This window comes from Nannospalax galili, unplaced genomic scaffold (assembly GCF_000622305.1).
Source record: "Nannospalax galili isolate Female #2095 unplaced genomic scaffold, S.galili_v1.0 scaffold110, whole genome shotgun sequence".
Classification (NCBI taxonomy): domain Eukaryota; kingdom Metazoa; phylum Chordata; class Mammalia; order Rodentia; family Spalacidae; genus Nannospalax; species Nannospalax galili.
In genome coordinates, this window is record NW_008328707.1 from 1,387,905 (window position 1) to 1,406,844 (window position 18,940).

The 18,940-nt window shown below is 37.4% G+C and overlaps 1 protein-coding gene across 2 annotated transcripts in view; it reads left to right on the top strand.

The window, feature by feature from the left end:
* The window catches only part of Msrb3 (methionine sulfoxide reductase B3), a 159,875-nt gene that overhangs the window by 46,060 nt on the left and 94,875 nt on the right, over positions 1–18,940 (top strand). For both annotated transcript variants that reach the window (XM_029561532.1, XM_008829076.3), the window contains 2 exons: positions 4,672–4,780; positions 6,338–6,415. In XM_029561532.1, the coding sequence (XP_029417392.1) occupies positions 4,672–4,780; positions 6,338–6,415 (187 nt within the window). The remainder of the gene's footprint in view (positions 1–4,671; positions 4,781–6,337; positions 6,416–18,940) is intronic.

Below are 18,940 nucleotides of genomic sequence, written 5' to 3' on the forward strand. Positions count from 1 at the left end.
GGACCAAAATTAAAGTTATGAGACCTTTAAGTTTAGTTTTATTTTGCTTTTTTTCCACACTGAAAAATTAAAATTTATGATTTAAAAGTGCTCTAAGCATTTAGGTAATAGATCTGGTTTACTACTTAACAGGAAGTTAAAAAGCCTTTCAACATTTTATAGAGCTGGTGAGAATCCTGTATGAACTTGTCCCTGACTCTCTGCAGAAGAAATGGCTGTAGGGAAAGTGGGAGTTGGCTATAGGCGGATGTATTTACTTTTCTCTCATGTATTGCCATGATTATTACTTTCCCCCTTATTCTCTTGTTAACGATAGTTTTTTAAACTGAAATTTATTGCCTAATATGAGAAGAAAGAAGAAAGTTGTAGCATAATCTCTTTCCTCTGAGAAATATGTATGAGTTTATGGTCAAATAACTATAGGCTTGAGTTGCAGTGCCTACTTAGTAAGTTATGTGATAATCTCTGTGGGCCTCAGTTTCTATGTCTGTAAAATGGGCACAATAGATACCTACTTTCAAAAATTATATGCCTAGAAATGCACATGGTCTGTATATTAGGACTAAATTTTTAGTTCATTTTCCTTTATTTCCTATTTTTGAAGATAACTTGTTAGAAAAAAAAACTGTTCTGAGGGAATTCCTTTTAGAAATTTATCCATTTTTATTTTATGTGTCTGAGTGTTTTGCCTGCATGTATGCATGTGCAATATGTGTATGCAATGCCCAAAGAGGCCAGTAGAAGGGCTCAGATCCCCTGGAACTGGAGTTACAGGTGGTTGTGAGGCATCATGTGGGTGCTGGGAACTGAACCTGGGATGGCTGCAAGAGCAGCCAGTGCTCTTAACCACTGAGCCATCTCTCTAGCTCACTCTGAGGGAATTAGTACCGAAAAATAATTACCAGCAAAGTAGTGAAGCACACAGAGCCATCTAAGTGGCTACCTTTTAAATGCACTTTTAACTTCATAATTCTCTGTGATTTCTGCATTTACTCAGATAGGATTTTCCTTAGACTATCAAGTCTGGTGGAGCACTTTACTTATCTGAGGTCACAGATTGGGAAGTAGGCAGAACAGAAAGCAAACCTTTTTTAGGGAGTGGGGCATTGAGATAATATCTTGCTGTGCTTCTGAGGTTGGCCTGAACCTTTCCATCTTCCTGACTCAACTGCCCCAGTGCTGGGATTACAGGCACGTGCCACGTCACCCTGCTCAGCGAGAGAAATCTTACCGTGTCTTTTATCTTTTTCCATTTAGAACAGGAGCTTCTTATCAGAGTTTTAAAACAATTCTGCCTGTAGGCAACAACATGGAAGATGCCTCAATATATATATAAAAAAAGACTGTGGGTATATTTCAGTATATAAATCCTGTGGATTGGGTTCAAGATATAGCCAATCAGTACCAAAGATACACTATAGGGGATGGGCTAGGGTTAGATAACAAAGGGTAATATTACTCTCTCAGACATAACTGTGTTGCACGTGTATGTGTACTCATGCCTTCAAAGTACGCTATTAAACATTTAAATAAAGGGAAACATCTCTCCCTAACATACTTCTAAGCCAATTTAGAGGTCATTGAACAGATGTCATATAATACTAATGTTAAATTACCTTGGGTAATAAGAAAATTACAGTACCTAAGTGAAGATAGTAAAAGGAAACCATGCAATGAATTACTCTAGAATTTCAAAATGTAATGATATCTTCAAAATTAACAGTGGCACCATATGACTTTAGAAAAGTCAATCTGATAGGGAACAGGGAAATCAGAGACAAAAGTGAAGCTTTTCTGTGTTTACGTATGCTGTTTTTTGACTTATTATTATTGTATATGGCAAGACATTTATTAAAATCTGACTAACTTCCCATTGAGTTGTTTAATATGAAATCACAGTAATCGTTCCTTGTGTGTATATACTTCCTTTTGCTATTAGGCATACTTAAAAGCCTAATTATTTTGAGAAAACAGTATGACCAAAGAATAAAAGTGTATAAAGTTTGACAACTTTAAACAATCACTAGCATTTCTTAAGAGCAAACCTCACAGTTAGGAAACAATATTTGTATTTAAGGTTGAAAAGCCAGGATGTAGGAAAAGTTTGCTAATTTGAAAGATGACCTTTAGGTGCACCAAAACCAAATAATTTGTAGGCTATGACATGGGGCACATTCCTACAAAATTTGTGTGAATACTGCTTTAGTGGTTCTTGAAAGACAAAGAAAGCTGGAATGAAACCTTTACTCCCCTCCCAAATAAGCCGGAGCCTAACAGAGGAGCACAGCAGCACTCTTTCAGAGTTCACCATTCAAACGAGGTTTCTGTAGCACAGTTAGAGATGGTTCGGAGTGGAAAACAATCTGTTTTTAAGAATGTTTAGATCAAAAGTAATTTCTAATCTATGAAATAAAGTCTCTTCAATACCCTTCATTCACCAGTAAAGCTTTTATGTTTGTATTATTTACTTCAATCAGATGTTTTCAATTTTACCTTCCCCCCTCGACAAATACTTGACATGGTTCATCAATACTGACCAACAGTTTTAACCTTTTTCTTCAGAAAAGAGAGATTTTTCAGAGAGGCAGAATGAAAAAGAGAGAAACATCTTTGCCTAAGCGATTTGCAAGCATATGTGCTTTAAGCTACTTTTTATGAACACTCCTTAGTAAATGACTCAAGGTAAAAAAGCAGAAAAGCATGCAATGTTAGGAGATTGCAATCCAATACCATGTAATTTAAACCTGCAGTTGCTTCTCTTGTACTAAATGACATACAGATGGGTAGCTTACTTCTCTCAGCTTTGGGAACACAATTGGTCTCTTTTTGTATGAATGAACATATATTAACCAAAAATATTTTGGACAGAATTGCTTAATTCTGATTGCACAGATTTTAATTATTGATTCCATTGGAACGAATAATTTTAACCAAGATAATTTGTCATGTTAAGTTTCTAATTAATGAACTTTTGGAAAAAAATAACAAAAATACTTTTCCTACAAATAAATAAAAACAAAATAACTTTTAGGAAGCTTCCAGGAAAGTGAACAGAAATTCACCTATCACTGTGCACCGATTTAGGTAAAAAACAACCCTTCTTCATTCAGGTTGATCAAATATTAATCAGGGAAACATTTCTATCTACTCCTTAAGCAGCAGTAAGAATATAAATAGGGTTACTGACACCAGGATGAAACCTGGTGTTTTATGGACTCCATAGATGGAAGCTCTCAATGCCATTCCTGATGTGCCAGGTGTTCCTGGGGCTCTTTCTAGGACAAGAGATGACCAGGCTATGAAGTGCAGAAGTGCCTAGCCAAGGTTATCTTTCTGTTTGGCTTTGGTTTGTCCTTTTTCTGCCTCTCTTATTTTCTAATAGAGAACCAGCAGTCTTTCTTGGTGGCCCTGATTCTGGAAGCTGATACCTCTCTTCAGTCCCACAATCAGGATAACTGGTTAATTTTTGCTGAGTTTAACCTCAGTGATTTCATATTCTGTGATGTTAGGTGCCTTGAAGAATAAAAAAAGAAACATTTCCACTCCTGAATCCTATTTTGTTATATTTCAATAGAAGGTGAATTTAATATTCAGGCACCAAGAAGGCTTTCTTTTAGAAATTTCAAAATATAGCCAAAAATCTTTGCAGCTAAATCCACCTGGGAGCTTCTTTTGCACTGTGATGGATGACAGACAAAGGAATTTTACTGCAGTGAGTAACTGCTGCCCTGTTCTGGAGTTAGATTTCTTTTCAATCACTTGCACAGGTAAAATAAAAACTATATATAAATAGGTGTTGCCTGAACATTATCCTGCAGTCTGCATAGGACGAAATAAAAAGCTGCCTTTGCTATTAGAGTTACATTAAAATAATTTCATCAGTTCAGAAGCACTTAATCAGTGAAATCTTCCTAGATAGACTTTGTAAAAATAAAGTATAAGCCTCTAATTAAAATCACAGTCATGCTTATGATTTTCTTTGTCTTTTCTTCCTACTTTTTCTGTCTTTGAAATTTCTTGAATCTGCATTGCTTTAAACAAATGCCTTCTTGTGTAGTCTACTGAAAGCTTTTTGCCCACATGGTGAGATGCAGTTTTCAGGAAAGCACTTATTTCTAAGGACCCTACATAACCTAGTGAAGAGTCTGACAGAATCACAGAAAACAGCAATTCCAACTTGTAGAAACTATATCTTTAGGGTTCTTAGGAAAGCAAACAGATGGCAGTTAAATCCATAATGAAGATCGAATGAAATGGCTTCGAGTTGCAAAACTATTGAATGGAGAGTTTGACTTAATATGCCCATCATCTAATATATACAGTGTGAATACTTGCAGATACGTGTGCTATTGAATTCATTTTAAAAGGGGTGATATAAATCAGGTGATAGAAAGGATATATCACGTGATCTTGCAAATGTCCAGTGAGTATCACAGTTGTGACTGTCCCACATTGTCACTGCTCCAGAGGAATCACTTGGATCTTGATGTACATTCTTTTGAACTTAGAGAAATAATCAGCTGCAGCTCAGGTAAGATTTTCTAGTGCATTAGGGACTGGTCTGGTCATTGACAGGCACCATAGAAACCGAGATGTGGCGGCCAGCCAAAGCAATTATTTAGGATTCAAGCTAAAAAATGCCTCTTTCTCCCATATCCTCTCTCTTTCCAGGGTCATGTAGGGATAAAAAGAACTGTAAGGTGGTCTTTTCCCAGCAGGAACTGAGGAAGCGGCTGACACCCCTGCAATACCATGTCACTCAGGAGAAAGGGACCGAAAGGTAATGTGTGCAGTAAAGAACAGTCAGTAAGCAGGAGCTACTTTTCTTTCTTTTCCTGGAGTCTTCTTCCTTGCTAATTTATTAAGAATTCTGTATTTACCAGCTGAGAGTCTGCAAATTAGTATCTTTGAAAAAGTTGCAAATGACATTGTTTAGGTTAAGCCTAAATTTTATTGTTTTTCCTCCACTTAATGAACGCTCTATCTTATATAAAGTCATAGGGTTTTTGTTAAGGGCCTGTTTTTAGTTTACAACAAAATGTGTGGAAGTAATAGCGATTTAGGTACATTTTTGGGGAAGACATCACAGTAAGCAAAACCATGAGCGACGTGGAGCTGTGCCAGGATGCTGAAATTCTGAAGGCGGCCATTGTAAGTATAGACGTTTTGGCCGCAAACAGAAGGTAGCATAATTTAGTTCCTTTCCACCCGACTCCAATTTCTTTTTGAAGCACATGTGGAGAAAGTATTTATTGGCTCATTTGTGGTTGGAATGTCAAAAATTTTCAATAACTGCCCTCACATGGCTTTGGTCCTTGGAAATTCGCCCTACATCCTGAAAGAAAAAAGTTTGTTCACTTCCAAGACTGTTTTTAGTGAATAAAGTATCTCTCAGCTGATTCCAACTCAAAAGTAACTTGCCAAGGTCCAATGATTTTGTTGTCTAATTTATACCATGGTGCTTGGCACAAAGCTGTGAACTTACCTCTGATCCAGATTTATTAATGATGTAACTTTGTGTTTTCATTCATGAGCTGAAAGGGCTCTTTACCACACATGGGATCCTTGCTAATAGGCAACACACTCTTCCTGTCACAGAATCTACTGGTTACTGAATTTACTAAATGTTGAATCTCTGAGCCAGTGCTGGGCTACAGTCTCGATGCAGAGGACTTCTGCCCATCCTGTTGTGTGCACGACTAGCAAAATGATTTAATGCACACAAACAACCAGAGATTAGGTCATTCTTAAAAATTCTGTTTATAAAAAAATTGGACCTCGTAAAGAGGGTGCAAGGATAATAAAAACAAGCTGCAGAGCACATAGACTTTTTGTTGGGCTACCACAGCTGATTTGTATTAGCTGAGTGACCCCCTAGCCTTTAAGATTGTTAACTTAGAAAAATATTCCCTTAAAGCTGCAATATTCCTTTTCAAACCAAAAAATAAGACTCCTTCCACGCGAAGTCTTGGACCCTCCTCCATTTTCTCCACTCTTGAATGGTATAGAGGAGCAGACAGCTTATGCAATAATGTTCCTTCTATAAATAAAACCTTAAAAAATAGCAAAAAACTCTAGGCATTATGCAACTAGATGACTTGATTTTTTAAAAATGTATAACCTGCACTAGTTCTGAGTAGTTAATATGAGAATTTTATTGTATAGATTTGAAATATATCTGTATTTTTCAGATTTCCATATGTATGGTCTGTTCTCATTTTAGGGCAAAAAGGTCTGAAAAGATTTATTAGAGAAATGTATTTTAAGCAAATGTGTTTTATAAGAAGTAATGCTAATTTCATTAATGTTTTTTGATGATCTGTTTACTGTTTATTAGTGCCTTTGAAGGAGAATACACACATCACAAGGATCCTGGAATATATAAATGTGTTGTTTGTGGAACTCCATTGTTCAAGTAAGTACACTGGAAATCAGTAGGTGTGGGTGTACTACGTATAGCAGAAAATCCTTGGAATCTCTCCTTCCCTGAACTTCATTCTGTCTTTTTCTATATCTGTTTATTCTTGAAAAACAAAAATAATTATTACCTCTCCTGATGAATTACTAGTGCAGTAGACTGACATATTTTGCACTGTTTAGAATTTTAAAATACCCAGCATTAACTTGTTCTATCTCAGTAACCATTGCCTTAGCAGGGGTAGGAAAGATTTTGGTGAGGTATGTTTGTGTATTTATTAATTTTTTACCTTCAAATGATGACTCTAAATTCATTTATTGACCATATTGCAAGTTTGTGTGCAACTTTCAGATTAAAAAATATCCAGCAAGATGCCAGGCATGCTAGTGCTCACCTTTAATCCCAGTACTGGGGAGGTAGAGGCAGGTGGATCTTTGTGAGATTGAGGCTACACTGGTTCACATTGTAATGTCCAGGCATGCTGGGACTAGGGAGACTGCCAAAAACAAAACAAAACAAAACAAATAAACAAAAAACAAAAAATATCCAGCAGAGCCAAGAAGGCCATTTATATTTCCACAGTGAAGGTAAACACCTGTATTTGAAGTAAACATGAAACATAAAACAGTATTTTACACATAGGAGATAATAGTATATATGAGATTATCATTTTTTTTGGATTGATCCAAAATATGTTTTAAAGATCCTAACAGTTTGCCATAAAGCAATCAGCATATAGACTTTTTGACCAAAGTAGTAAATTCTGAAGCACGTTCTGGAGAGTATAGATCTTACTGGGGGAAGGACAACAACCTTTGTCAAAAATCCATTTTATCTAGGTGTAGAAGCTCTGCATGCTTCATGGAATAGATGATCTGGGAGAGTAAAGATGGAGACCTTACTTCAGAGTAAATGTTGTTTACCTAAAATAGAATCAAAGGTTTTGTAGGATAAATGAAAAACAAGAATCTGATGTTTGTAGCATGCAAAATATACTTTATTTCTTTCCATAAATGTGTCTCCTTTAAGACACTCTCATGTACCGATATTCCTGGAATAACAGGAAATAGTAATTTCCTTGAAATTTTAAAGTCTTTCAAACTTTTCTTAAATTACACAAACTTTCTTTTTAAATTTTAGTTTTTAGGGTTTTTTTTTTTTTTTGTCTTTTTGAGACAAGGTCTCCCTGTAGCCCCAGCTGTCCTGAAACTCACTATGTAGACCAGGCTGGCCTCGAACTCACAAAGATCTGCCTGCCTCTGCCTCCCAAGTGCTGGGATTAAAGGTGTGCACCACTATGCCCGGCCAAATTTTAGTATTTTTATTTTATGTGTATGAGTGTATTGCCTGCTTGTGTGTAAGTGCACCCATGTCATACAATACCTGCGGAGGTCAGAAGGCATCAGATCCCCTGGAACTGGAGCTACAGATAATTGTTAACAACCATGTGGGTGCTGGGACTCAAACCTGGGTCCTCTGCAAGAGCAGTCAATGCTCTTAACTGCTGAGCCATCTCTCCAGCCCCTATGCAAACGTTTTTGCGCATTAGTGTTAGTTAAGAATCTGTTCTGAATTCTTACATAATTTTTCTTAGTGTTAAAAAACCGACCCTTCAAATTGTCACCTATTTTCCTCTCAAAACGCACACCCACTTCCATTCCAACCATAAGAGTTGGTATAACACTTTAGATAGTTGCTGAGCCATGTTAGACTTGTTAATATCCCAAATGGTTGAAAACTGGCCATATCCCTTTTGCTTTTTGTTTAAGATTTTCCATCTCTTTCCCAATCATGTGATTCACTAAAGTACTGGATAGAAGAAAAACTTACTGTTTTAAATAAGAAACAGAACCACTAAAGGAAGGATTTAACCCATGTGAGATTTTGAGTCTAAATCCTAAAAGCAAGACCCTTATCCAAACAGAGGTACTCATGAGAGCCATGTTCCACATTGGTTGTGACATTGCCTCTGTTTCCTTTAGCATTCTTAAAAGGAAAACTTGCATTTTATAAATTTTTGAGGAATATGGTTTCACTTTTTAATCATACTTTTTGTTTGCTTCTCTCTTCTTGATTTCTTGTCTATTTGGAAGGACTTTACTCTGTGGAGGTGGAGTAATTCATTAGTCTTGTGCAGTTGGCATCTCAGGGTGTCGGTAGTCTCTGCTTCGCCCTCCTGTCTCTGTTATGATTACTTTTCTTCCACTTCAACAGAGAAATGTCACACTTTACATCTATCCCAATAATCACTGGGACTTATTGTTCCTGGTTATACTCTCAGGGATGCATAGCTTTGGGAGACCAGATCCATGAAGGCAAGGCAAAATGCAATGGCAGAAAAGACTAAGATAGGGTTTTATCTTTGCAAGCCTCCTGGCATGCATCAACACCCCTTCCCCCATCTCACCGCTTGTCTGTCTCTGTCTGTGTTTCCATTTTTTACCTGATCACTTAAGTGTGTTTCTGTAAGAACATGTATCAGCCTGTTCATTCAAAAGAGAGAAAATGAAAGAAATGAAAGGTTTGGGGTTTTTCTTGTTGCTTAGGACCGAAAATAGTTCAAGTTGATTGATTTGTTGGTGAGGACTGGGTTTGCAAATTACTTCATATGGTTGATATCTCTACTCATTAATAATGGACATGTGTAGATCTAAGGTTTTCACAACAATATATTTTATGCATGTATACAGAATCTAAAACAACTGAAAATTCATTTTTGCAGTTATTTAAATTTCTGACAAGACATTTTAGTTCTTAAGAGATATGAAGACAAAAGTATCAGTCAGCAAGCAATCAGAGTTTAGAACCCGCAGAGTTGCTTGAACAGGAATGTTTAGTATAAAGAGTTATGATCTTTAGCAGAGGATTGGAGCAATGAGGGATTTGCTTGCATGAAGGAAGGGGTATTCTGAAGAATCTAGAAGGGAGGAATGGTAACCAGTATCCTGAGGGCTAAGTAGAGACCCAGGAAAAGCCTCCTCCTCACTCCCACCTCTACTCTCTTTCTCCAGGGTTGAGGAGAGGGCATGAGTATAGCTCCTGCATGGCAGAGAACTTGTGGCAATGCCATGATGCTGCAACCTTCTAGAAATAAAGCTTTTCAGCTAGAAATTTGCCTGCTGGAATTTACTGGCAATTTACCCTTTTGGGTGGCAGGGAAAGCTACTGGCAGAGTGGTGCCCCAGTGGAGGCAGGTGCCTCCAAATCACCTGAGAGGATTGCCAGGGAGGACACTGGGCCCTTGGTGCTGTTGATCACTGTACATTGAAAGCACCTGACAGTTCAGGAGCCTGGCTCCCAATTTGCTACTCTTGATGCAGCAACTGGACTCTTGGGAAGTTGAGTGTGCTGGGAAAACTGGTGCAGGAGAAGCTGTTCCCTCTTCAGTAACAGGTACTGGAGAAGCTCTGTATACTGGGGGAGTTTGATATAAGAAACCATGTACAAGACAGGAGCAGTTGCCCATGCTGAAAGAACCAGAAGGGGCAATGCCAGTGTGGTGGGTGATTCAGATGCTAGAGAAGTTGTGTGGGCAGAAGGATTCCACAGAGCAAGCCTGCTCTAATGAAGAAAGACCATCACCACCCCCACCCCTGCTCCACCCCACAGCTTTTCTCCTGTGCCTTCTACTGGCAAAACTTGATGTCATGCTAGCTCACAAAGGGAAAAAATTAAAATGGCCCAGGTCCATTTTAGCAGGAAAGGCAGTGATATGGATTTTAGGATGGGAGGCAACAAACTGATAACTGACACAAAGTCTCATTTGTTTTTCAAGATTCTTTTAGGAGTTCCTGATCAAGAGTATAAAACACACTTCTAGTGAATTGGCGGTATCATTGTTAGGGGCTCTCTAGAGCCAGTTGGCTCCATGCTTTGTATACAAAGCGCAGAAAACAATTTGTGTGTGTGTGTGTGTGTGTGTGTGTGTGTGTGTGTGTGTGTGGTTTTTGATAGAGGGAATGAAATGAGAGATGAAATTCAAGCAAAACAGATTAACCAGGAATACTGTGAGAAACAAAGTAGAAATAAAGTGCTGACTTTCAAAATGTCTAATCATTAGCAGTATGAATATTCTCCCCCAATTTTCATTTCAGTTACCTAATTCACATCTCTAGTATGTACATGTGTATATATATATATGTATATATATATATGTATAATCCTCTTTTTAAAATTCTGTGTATGTATGTATGATGTGTGTGTATTAGTATGTGTGAGTGTGGACACATGCCATAACTTGCATGTGGAGGTCAGAGTACAACCTTGGGTTTTGGTTCTCTCCTTCCACCCTGTTTGAGACAGGGTCGCTAGTCGTTCACTGCTATGTATGCCAGGCTAGCTGTCTCACAAGTGTCTGAGTTGTCCTGTCTTTGCCTCCCCTCTTCCCATAGGCACACAGGGATTGCAGACAACTGCACTGCTGCATCTGGCATTTACATGGGTTCTGAGGATCCTAACTCAGGGCCTCACATGCATGGAAAGCACTTCACCCACTGAGCTATTTCCCTAACTCATAATCTTCTTGTACTTGATTGACACATGTGTATTATACCTCCTTACAAAAATGTCTATTTAATTATTCTCATTGCATTTTCAAGCCTTCACTCTAAATTCTTTCCTTCTTTGAACAATATGCTGCTTTCTTACCTCTTCCCAAGTACAAGACCCTCATTCACAGACTTCTTTTAAAGCAAATATATACTTTATTCCACAGTTCATGTTTTCTTCACAGTCACGAATTTTACCAAGCTAGTTTATTTCTGGTACAGTACCACTGACTTTCAGTTAGTAAATTAACTGACAGAAGCAAGAATTTTCTCACCTCTGGTTATTTGAACTCTTAAAATTTCATAAAGTGAATTTATTATTCATCAGATAAACCAGAGAAGAGATTGGTAAAATAGTTTAATTCAGAAAATATTTTTGGCCACTTATATTGTGCTGCAACTGACATGTTGCCAGGTTCTATGGAACAAATAAGATAATTTTTCACCAATAAAATAGTTTTGTTGGCATAATTGAAAAACATAAAATTATAAAGTATTACAAAATAACTGCATCTCTCTGAATGTTCCTGAGGAAATCCACAAATTGCTATTCTTAAAATGAATAGTTCTTTTGTCAGAAAGTGGTTAACAAGAATTGAAAAAAAATTAATTCAGGCACATCTTAAGTTTCTGATACATGGATAAGTTACCCATCAGGGAACATTGTCAAGGAAAGTGTAGTGTCATCTAGACCACTGGATAGAAGCAGTGCTATAAAGTTCCTGCACAGATTTGCTGTGAAACTACAAATTATTTTAACATTCCTCTTATATCTCTCATCTCTTAAATGATGAGAATAGCAGCAATTATTTATAAAAAGACCATTACTATATAAAATAAAAAATTATATAAACATGGTACAAGAATGTAAAGTAAGGTTCGTTAAAACTTGAACTTCAAGGGTTTGGGGATTTAGCTCAGTGGTAGAGAACTTGCCTAGCAAGCACAAGGCCCTGGGTTTGGTCCTCAGCTCCAAAAAAAAAAAAAAAAACCTCAAACTTCAATTTTTGTAGTAAACTAAATAGCATGCAAATCTAGAGTTCTTAAAATTAAGCAATATAATTTGCTTTTGATTCCATTATTACTGCATGTTTTACATTATAGTATTTGACCTGGTGACTCAGCTCATCCAAAGTATTTTAAGTTTCTGATAAAAGATTTAAAAATATTTTAGTGTGGATTCTAAATTCCTCAAGTAGTGTACTTAGATGAACAGTTGTGTAGTAGGTAGTAATGTCTTAGTCGTTCCCAAATATCTCTTCCCAGCAATGCTATAAACTTCTTGAGAGAGCCATGATTTAGTTTAGTCATATCTGTCCTTACCAATGAAGGCATAGGAGTTTGCTTAGTCTGAGAACTTAATCATCTGTTAAATGGCTTAATTCTGAAAAGTTAAGAAGAATAGCAGAACTGAATGGTTCAAGTTGACACTTGGATGGTAGAAATATAGATGCTTGGTATGGATTTCCTTAGTGTTGTTTCCTGTCATATTTCCCAGACTGTTCTCTGTAAATCATAATGCTCACAGAACTTGCTGTCAGTAGTTGCTTACTTCATCAATGGCACTATTTATAACTGCAAGCTATTTTTCTACTGTCAAGGGAAAGATGAGAATGCTGATGATTGGGACCCTTTCACAGTAAAAAATTGAGTAGAGCAGAAAGTCACAAAACAGGACCACAATTTAAAACTATTATGAGAAAAATAATAGTCAAATTTTGTTATTAAAAATAAATTTAAAATAGCTATGCATATGAAGATCAAAAATACTAGAAAAACAAACCACCTTAACAAGACCCCAATAAAATACACTGTGATAAAATTTTGATCTTTTCCCTGGCATTGGCCAATTCTAGTGGTGAGAAGAGTAGTAAGGACTCCAGACATTCTGCACAGAGACCAGCGAAGACTAAGGTAAATCAGAAGACAAGGGTTTTCTAATATCGGCACACTTATACAGCTGCTGTACACAGTTCAGGATGTTTAATAGCACCACAGTTTAATCAAATACCAGAATAAGATTTCAGGGTCCCACTTTTAAGAAGGATCAGTGACCACGTAGAGGACTCATAAGCAGATGAATGAAGTAAGAAAATTAATTCAAGACTTAGATAAGAAAATTAACGAAGTGAATGGAGGAACATCTGTACAATATGTAATAGTCAAGATGCCAGAAATACAAGCAAAGAAACAGTGCTGAAAGCATATTGGAAAAATGCCAACCCAAAAGGCAAACATATCAGAATCATATCTCTCATCAGTAACTCTAAAAACCAAGAAAGCATGGAACAGTATATTTCAAGCTCTGTAAATAAAGAACTGCCAACCACGATTTGTTTATACAAATAATCTATTTTTAAAAACTATTTTATTATTTTATGCATATGAGTGTATTGCCTGCATATATGTAAGTGCGCCTGTGTCATGTAACACCCATGGATGTCAGAAGAGGGCATTGGATTCCCTGGAACTGGGGCTATGGAGAGTTATCCACCATGTGGGTGCTGGGATTCGAACCCAGGTCCTCTGCAAGAGTAGCCAGTGCTCTTAACCGCTGAGCCATCTCTCTAGTCCCCACAGATAATCTACTTTTTAAAATTAATGGAGAAATAGGGGAATTTCAAGACACACACAAACTAAAGCAATTCATTACAACAAAGCCATCATTGGAGAAAATGCTCAAAAGAATGCTGTACACAGAGGAAGAAGTTGAGACAGTCTCAACATAGGAACAAGGAAAGAATAAAGTCCATGAGAGGACTATATGAACAAAAACAAGATAGGAAAGAACTCGTTTTGTCCAACACAGCAATTAGAAACCCCTAATGCTAGTAGGAGAGGAAGAGAAAAAAATCCAATCAACCAGAAAAAAAAAACAAACCCACAACAAAACCACAGGAATCAGCAAGCCCCACTCAATAATAACCTTAAATGCAAATGAACTTAATTCACATGTTAAAAGATGCAGTTAAGAATACTGGTTGTTCTTGCAGAAGACCTGGGTTTGAATCCCAGCACCCACATGGCAGCTAACAACTGTCTGTAACTCCAGTTCCAGGGGATCCGACAGCCTCTTCTGTCCTCCACGGGCATTGCACAACATGGGTGCACTTAACCTACACACAGGCAATACATGCATACACATAAAACAATAAAGTATTTTTAAAAATGATGCAGACCAGCCGACTGGATTGAAAACAAGATCCAACTATCTGCTGTCTTCTAGAAAGATACCTCAGTGGCAAAGATAACCCACAGACTGAGAGAGTCAAAGGATAGAAAGCAACCTATAAAACAAATGGAAACTGTGAACAAGCTGACATGGCTCTTCTGATATCTGATAAAGTAGACTAAAAAACCAAAAACAAAAAGCCCTGAAGAGATAAAGAAGGCCACTACATATCAATGAAGGGAATAATTAATCAAGAAAATCTAACAATTGTAAATATATATGCACTGAATGTTGGATCTTCTAATTTCATAAAATAAAAGCAAATAACATGAAAAGTCAGGTTTTGAAAGAATTATAATGGGTGACTCCAATACTCCTCTGTCATCTTTGAATTGAGCATTCAAACTAAAAGTTAATGAAGAAAAGTGAGAGTTAAACTACATCATAGAACAACTGAACTTCAGAGTATTCCATCCAACAGACATGGATTGCATATTCCTTTCAGCATCTTGTGGAACTTCCTCTAAGTAGATCACATTCTAAGCCACAAAAATTGAAATAATCTCCATCATCCATCAGATAATAGCAGAGTAAAACTAGAATTTAACAGTAAGAGAAATCACAAGATACTGCCAAAACCCTGAACAATATACTGTTGAATGAGGCATAGATTATTGAGAAAATCAGGCAGAAAATTTTAAAAACTTCCTATAACCAAATAAAAATGATAATACAACTTATTATACCCTCTGAGATATAGCTATGATAGTTATAGGAGGAAAGTTTATACAAGTACTTACATTAAAAAAATCAGATCTCAAGTAAATGACCTAATGATGCATTTCAAAGCCCTAAGAAAATAAGAAAATGCCTAATTAAAAGGCACTATGTAACAAGAAATAATCAGGGCAAAAATAAATGAAATGTAAACAATGCATGGTATCAATTGAACAAAAGTTAATTCCTTAAATAAACAATGTTGACAAACCCTAGCCTAACCAGAAAATGGAGAAGACCCATTATCAATAAAATTAGAGATGAGAAGGTAACAATGCAGTAAATTTCAATGAAATCCAGAACATCTGTAGAGAACACTTTGAAACATATCCCTAAATACTGGAAAATCTAGATGATGTGGATAAATTCCCAAAGACATAGGGCCTTTACAGTTAAAGAATCTATTAACAACCTAAACAGATTCATATAAGCAATGACATCAAAGCAGTAATAAAAGTCTCCCCGCAAAGGAAAACCTAGGACAGGAGTCATTCACTGCTGAATTCTACCAAATCTTTAAGGAAAAACCCAACACCAATAATTCTCAGACTATTCTACAAAATAGAGAGGGAAAGAACACTACCATACTCGTTCTGTAAAGCCAGTATTGCCCTTATAACAAAACTAGATAAGGATACAACAGAAATATATAGACCAGTTCCCCTGGATGAATGTAGAATCAGAAATTCTCAATAAAATGTGAACAAACCAAATTCAGAAACACATTAAGAAAAACCATACAGTATGAATAAGTTGACTGCACCTCAGGGATGGAAGATTGATTCAATATTCACAAATCAATAAACATAGAATAATACATAAAGAAACTTAAGGACAAAAATTTCATGATAATCCCAACATGTACAGAACACGCCTTTGACAAGAGTACAACATCCCTTTATAATAAAAGCCTGAAAAAAGTCAGAATAGAAAGACCTCATCTTGACACAATAAAAGCTATGTGTGACAAGTACTGTAGTCAACATAATTGTAAGTGGGGAAAAACTAAAAACATTTCCTCTAAAATCAGTAACAAAATAAGGGTGCTTACTCACACTTTTATTGGATATAGTGCTTGAAGCCTTAGAGCAGTAAGACAAGAGAAAGAAAGAAAAATGAGGCAAATAGGAAAGGAAGAAGTTAAATTTTGGATGACTTGATTTTATACTTAATAAAGACCCTAAAGACTTCCTGAAAACTCAGACCTGATAAACACTTGCAGCAAAAATAATAGGATATAGAAACTAGCCTTTCTATATACCAATTATGAGCTTGCTGAGAAACCAGTTAAAAATTCCATTCACAATTCTTTTTAAAAATGTAGAAATGAGACCTCCCTCTGCTCCCCTGGGCCTGCACAATCCACAGGCCTCTCTCTGGGGTAGGTCGATCGGGCCCTCTGTGCCTTGACTCCCCCAGCCTCATTCACCCTCCCATCTCCCCAACCCATCTCTCCTCCTAGCCTGGATCCTGTCCCATTCCATGTCTTGGTGACCCAAGTGGGGGAACGACCACTGCTTCCTGATCCTTTGCATCCAGACCAACCCAGTCCTTCTTGGGTCTCCAGGAGGACTCTAGGCTTGGCCCCGCCCTCACCTCCCTCTGCTTCCCTGGTCTGCCCAACACTCCAGCCTCTCTCCCTCCCGGAGAGGAGCCCTAGAGGAACCCTAGGGAGGAGCCCTGAGGTCCTGCCCTCACATCCCTCTACTTCCCTGGTCTGCACAACCCACCAGCCTCTTTCCTGGATGCTGGGGCTGACCTTTCTGCTTCCTGATCCTTTGCATCCAGACCAACCTAGTTCCTCAGTGCAGTCCCCAGGAGCCCTGGGGGCCTCTTCCCACCACTATCTCTCTTTGCATCTCTGGGTGGCATGGCCACCAGCTGCCCGAGACCAGCATCTTTCCTGGGCCCTGCTCCCAGCCTAGTCCAACCCCCAAATTCCTGAGGCCAAAATCTTTTGGGGAGGGATCCAGACTTTAGGAGAAACCCCGAGAGCATCTGATCCTCATCTGACTTGGGCCTCTGTGGGAACTCCTGAAGACAAAAGCAATCTGGCCACTCCAATATAAAATCAAAAGAGAGAACCAGAAGCTTAGAGAAACCATCTTTTCATGCCCCCAAAGTAAACCGCAAAGACACATAAAGTTTACAAAAAGAAGCAGACCTACACTTGAAGACTTGGGTCTCACACAAGAATCAGAAACTACAAAAGAAATTCACATGTCTAAATCACAGAGAAAAAATAGTAACATGAAAAACCAAAATAACATATCCCCACCAAATACCAATAGTCCTCTAGAGGAGTACAATGAGAAGCCCCTAGAGATAATGCAGGACATGGAACTCAAAAGAACAATTATAAACATGATAAAAGAATTCAGTGAATTTAAAGAACACACAAAGAACTGAAGGAAGATAGGGATGAACTTCTGAATGAATTCAGAAAAGAGCTAGAAATATCGAGCCTACTCAGGATGAAATGAAGAAGAAAGTGAAACACTCAGTAAGCCAATTAGAAAGGCCTCACCAATAGGATTAATGAAATGGAAAACAGAGGATCAAGACTGGAAGTTAAACTGATGAACTAGACAACTGAAGCAAAGATGAAAAAGTTAAGAAATCAAAAGAATGGAATATGCAGGAATTGTGTGACACCATAAAAAGACCAAACTTACAAATCATAGGCACCCAGGAAGGAGAAGAATCCGAAGATAATCGCATGGACCAGTTCTTCAACAGAATCGTGGAAGAAAATTTCCCAAAATTAAAGAAAGACATGCCCATAAAAATACAAGTAGCATATAGAACACCAAACACACAAGACCAGAAAAAAAACTCTCCATGGCACATCATAGTAAAAACACTACATGTACAAAACAAAGAGACAATACTGAAAGCTGCAAAAGAGAAACAAGAAGTCACATATAAAGGAAAACCCATCAGGATTACAGCTGACTTTTCAGTGCAAACTATGAAAGCCAGAAGAGCATGGACCAAAGTATTCCTAGTTTTAAATGGCCACAGATGTCAACCCAGATTACTATACCCAGCCAAAATATCTATTATAGTCGAAGGGGAAAGGAGAATCTTCCATGACATAAATGGGCTGAAGGAATTCATGTCCACAACACCAGGCTTTCAGAGGGTTCTGGAAGCAATACAAAGAGCTGAAGAAAGGAATGACTATACCCAAGGAGCTGCGGAAAGAAATTCAATGAAGGTATAACTGTGGAAAAGTATCAACAATGCACACAGAAATAAAAATGACATGATTCAATACTCAGCTTTCATTAATAACTTTAAATATTAACAGACTGAACTCCCCAGTCAAAAGAAATGGATTAAGAAACAAAACCCATCTTTTTGTTGTCTACAAGAAACTCATCTCACTTTCAAGGACAGAAACTATCTTAAAGAGTGAAGGATTGGAAAAAAATATACCAAGTAAATGATACTAAGAAAAAAGCAGGCGTTGCAGTTTAATATTGGACAAAATAGACTTTAAAACTAATCAGAAGAGATAAAGAGGGCCACTCCATTCTGATCAAAAGAACAATAAATCAACAAGACATTACAATCATGAACACATATTCACCAAACTCTGGTGCACCCAACTTCATAAAAACAGTACTACAGGACTTTACGACCCGGATTAATCCCAACTCATTAATACTAGGGGACTTCAATACCATACTGTCTCCATTAGATAGGTCAACAGAGTAGAGAGTTAACAGAGAGACATTTGAATTAAACAATACCATATATCAAATGGACTTAACAGATATCTACCGAGTATTCCACCCAAACACCAAAGGACATACGTTCTACTCAGCACCCCATGGAAATTTCTCCAAAATCGGCCATATACTGGGGCACAAAACAAAGGTCAGCAAATACAAAAAGATTGAAATAATTCCATGTGTTCTATCAGACCACAGTGCAATAAAGCTTACAATCAACACCGGAAGAAGCCAAAATCACCACACGAACACATGGAGATTAAACAACACACTCCTGAATGATGAA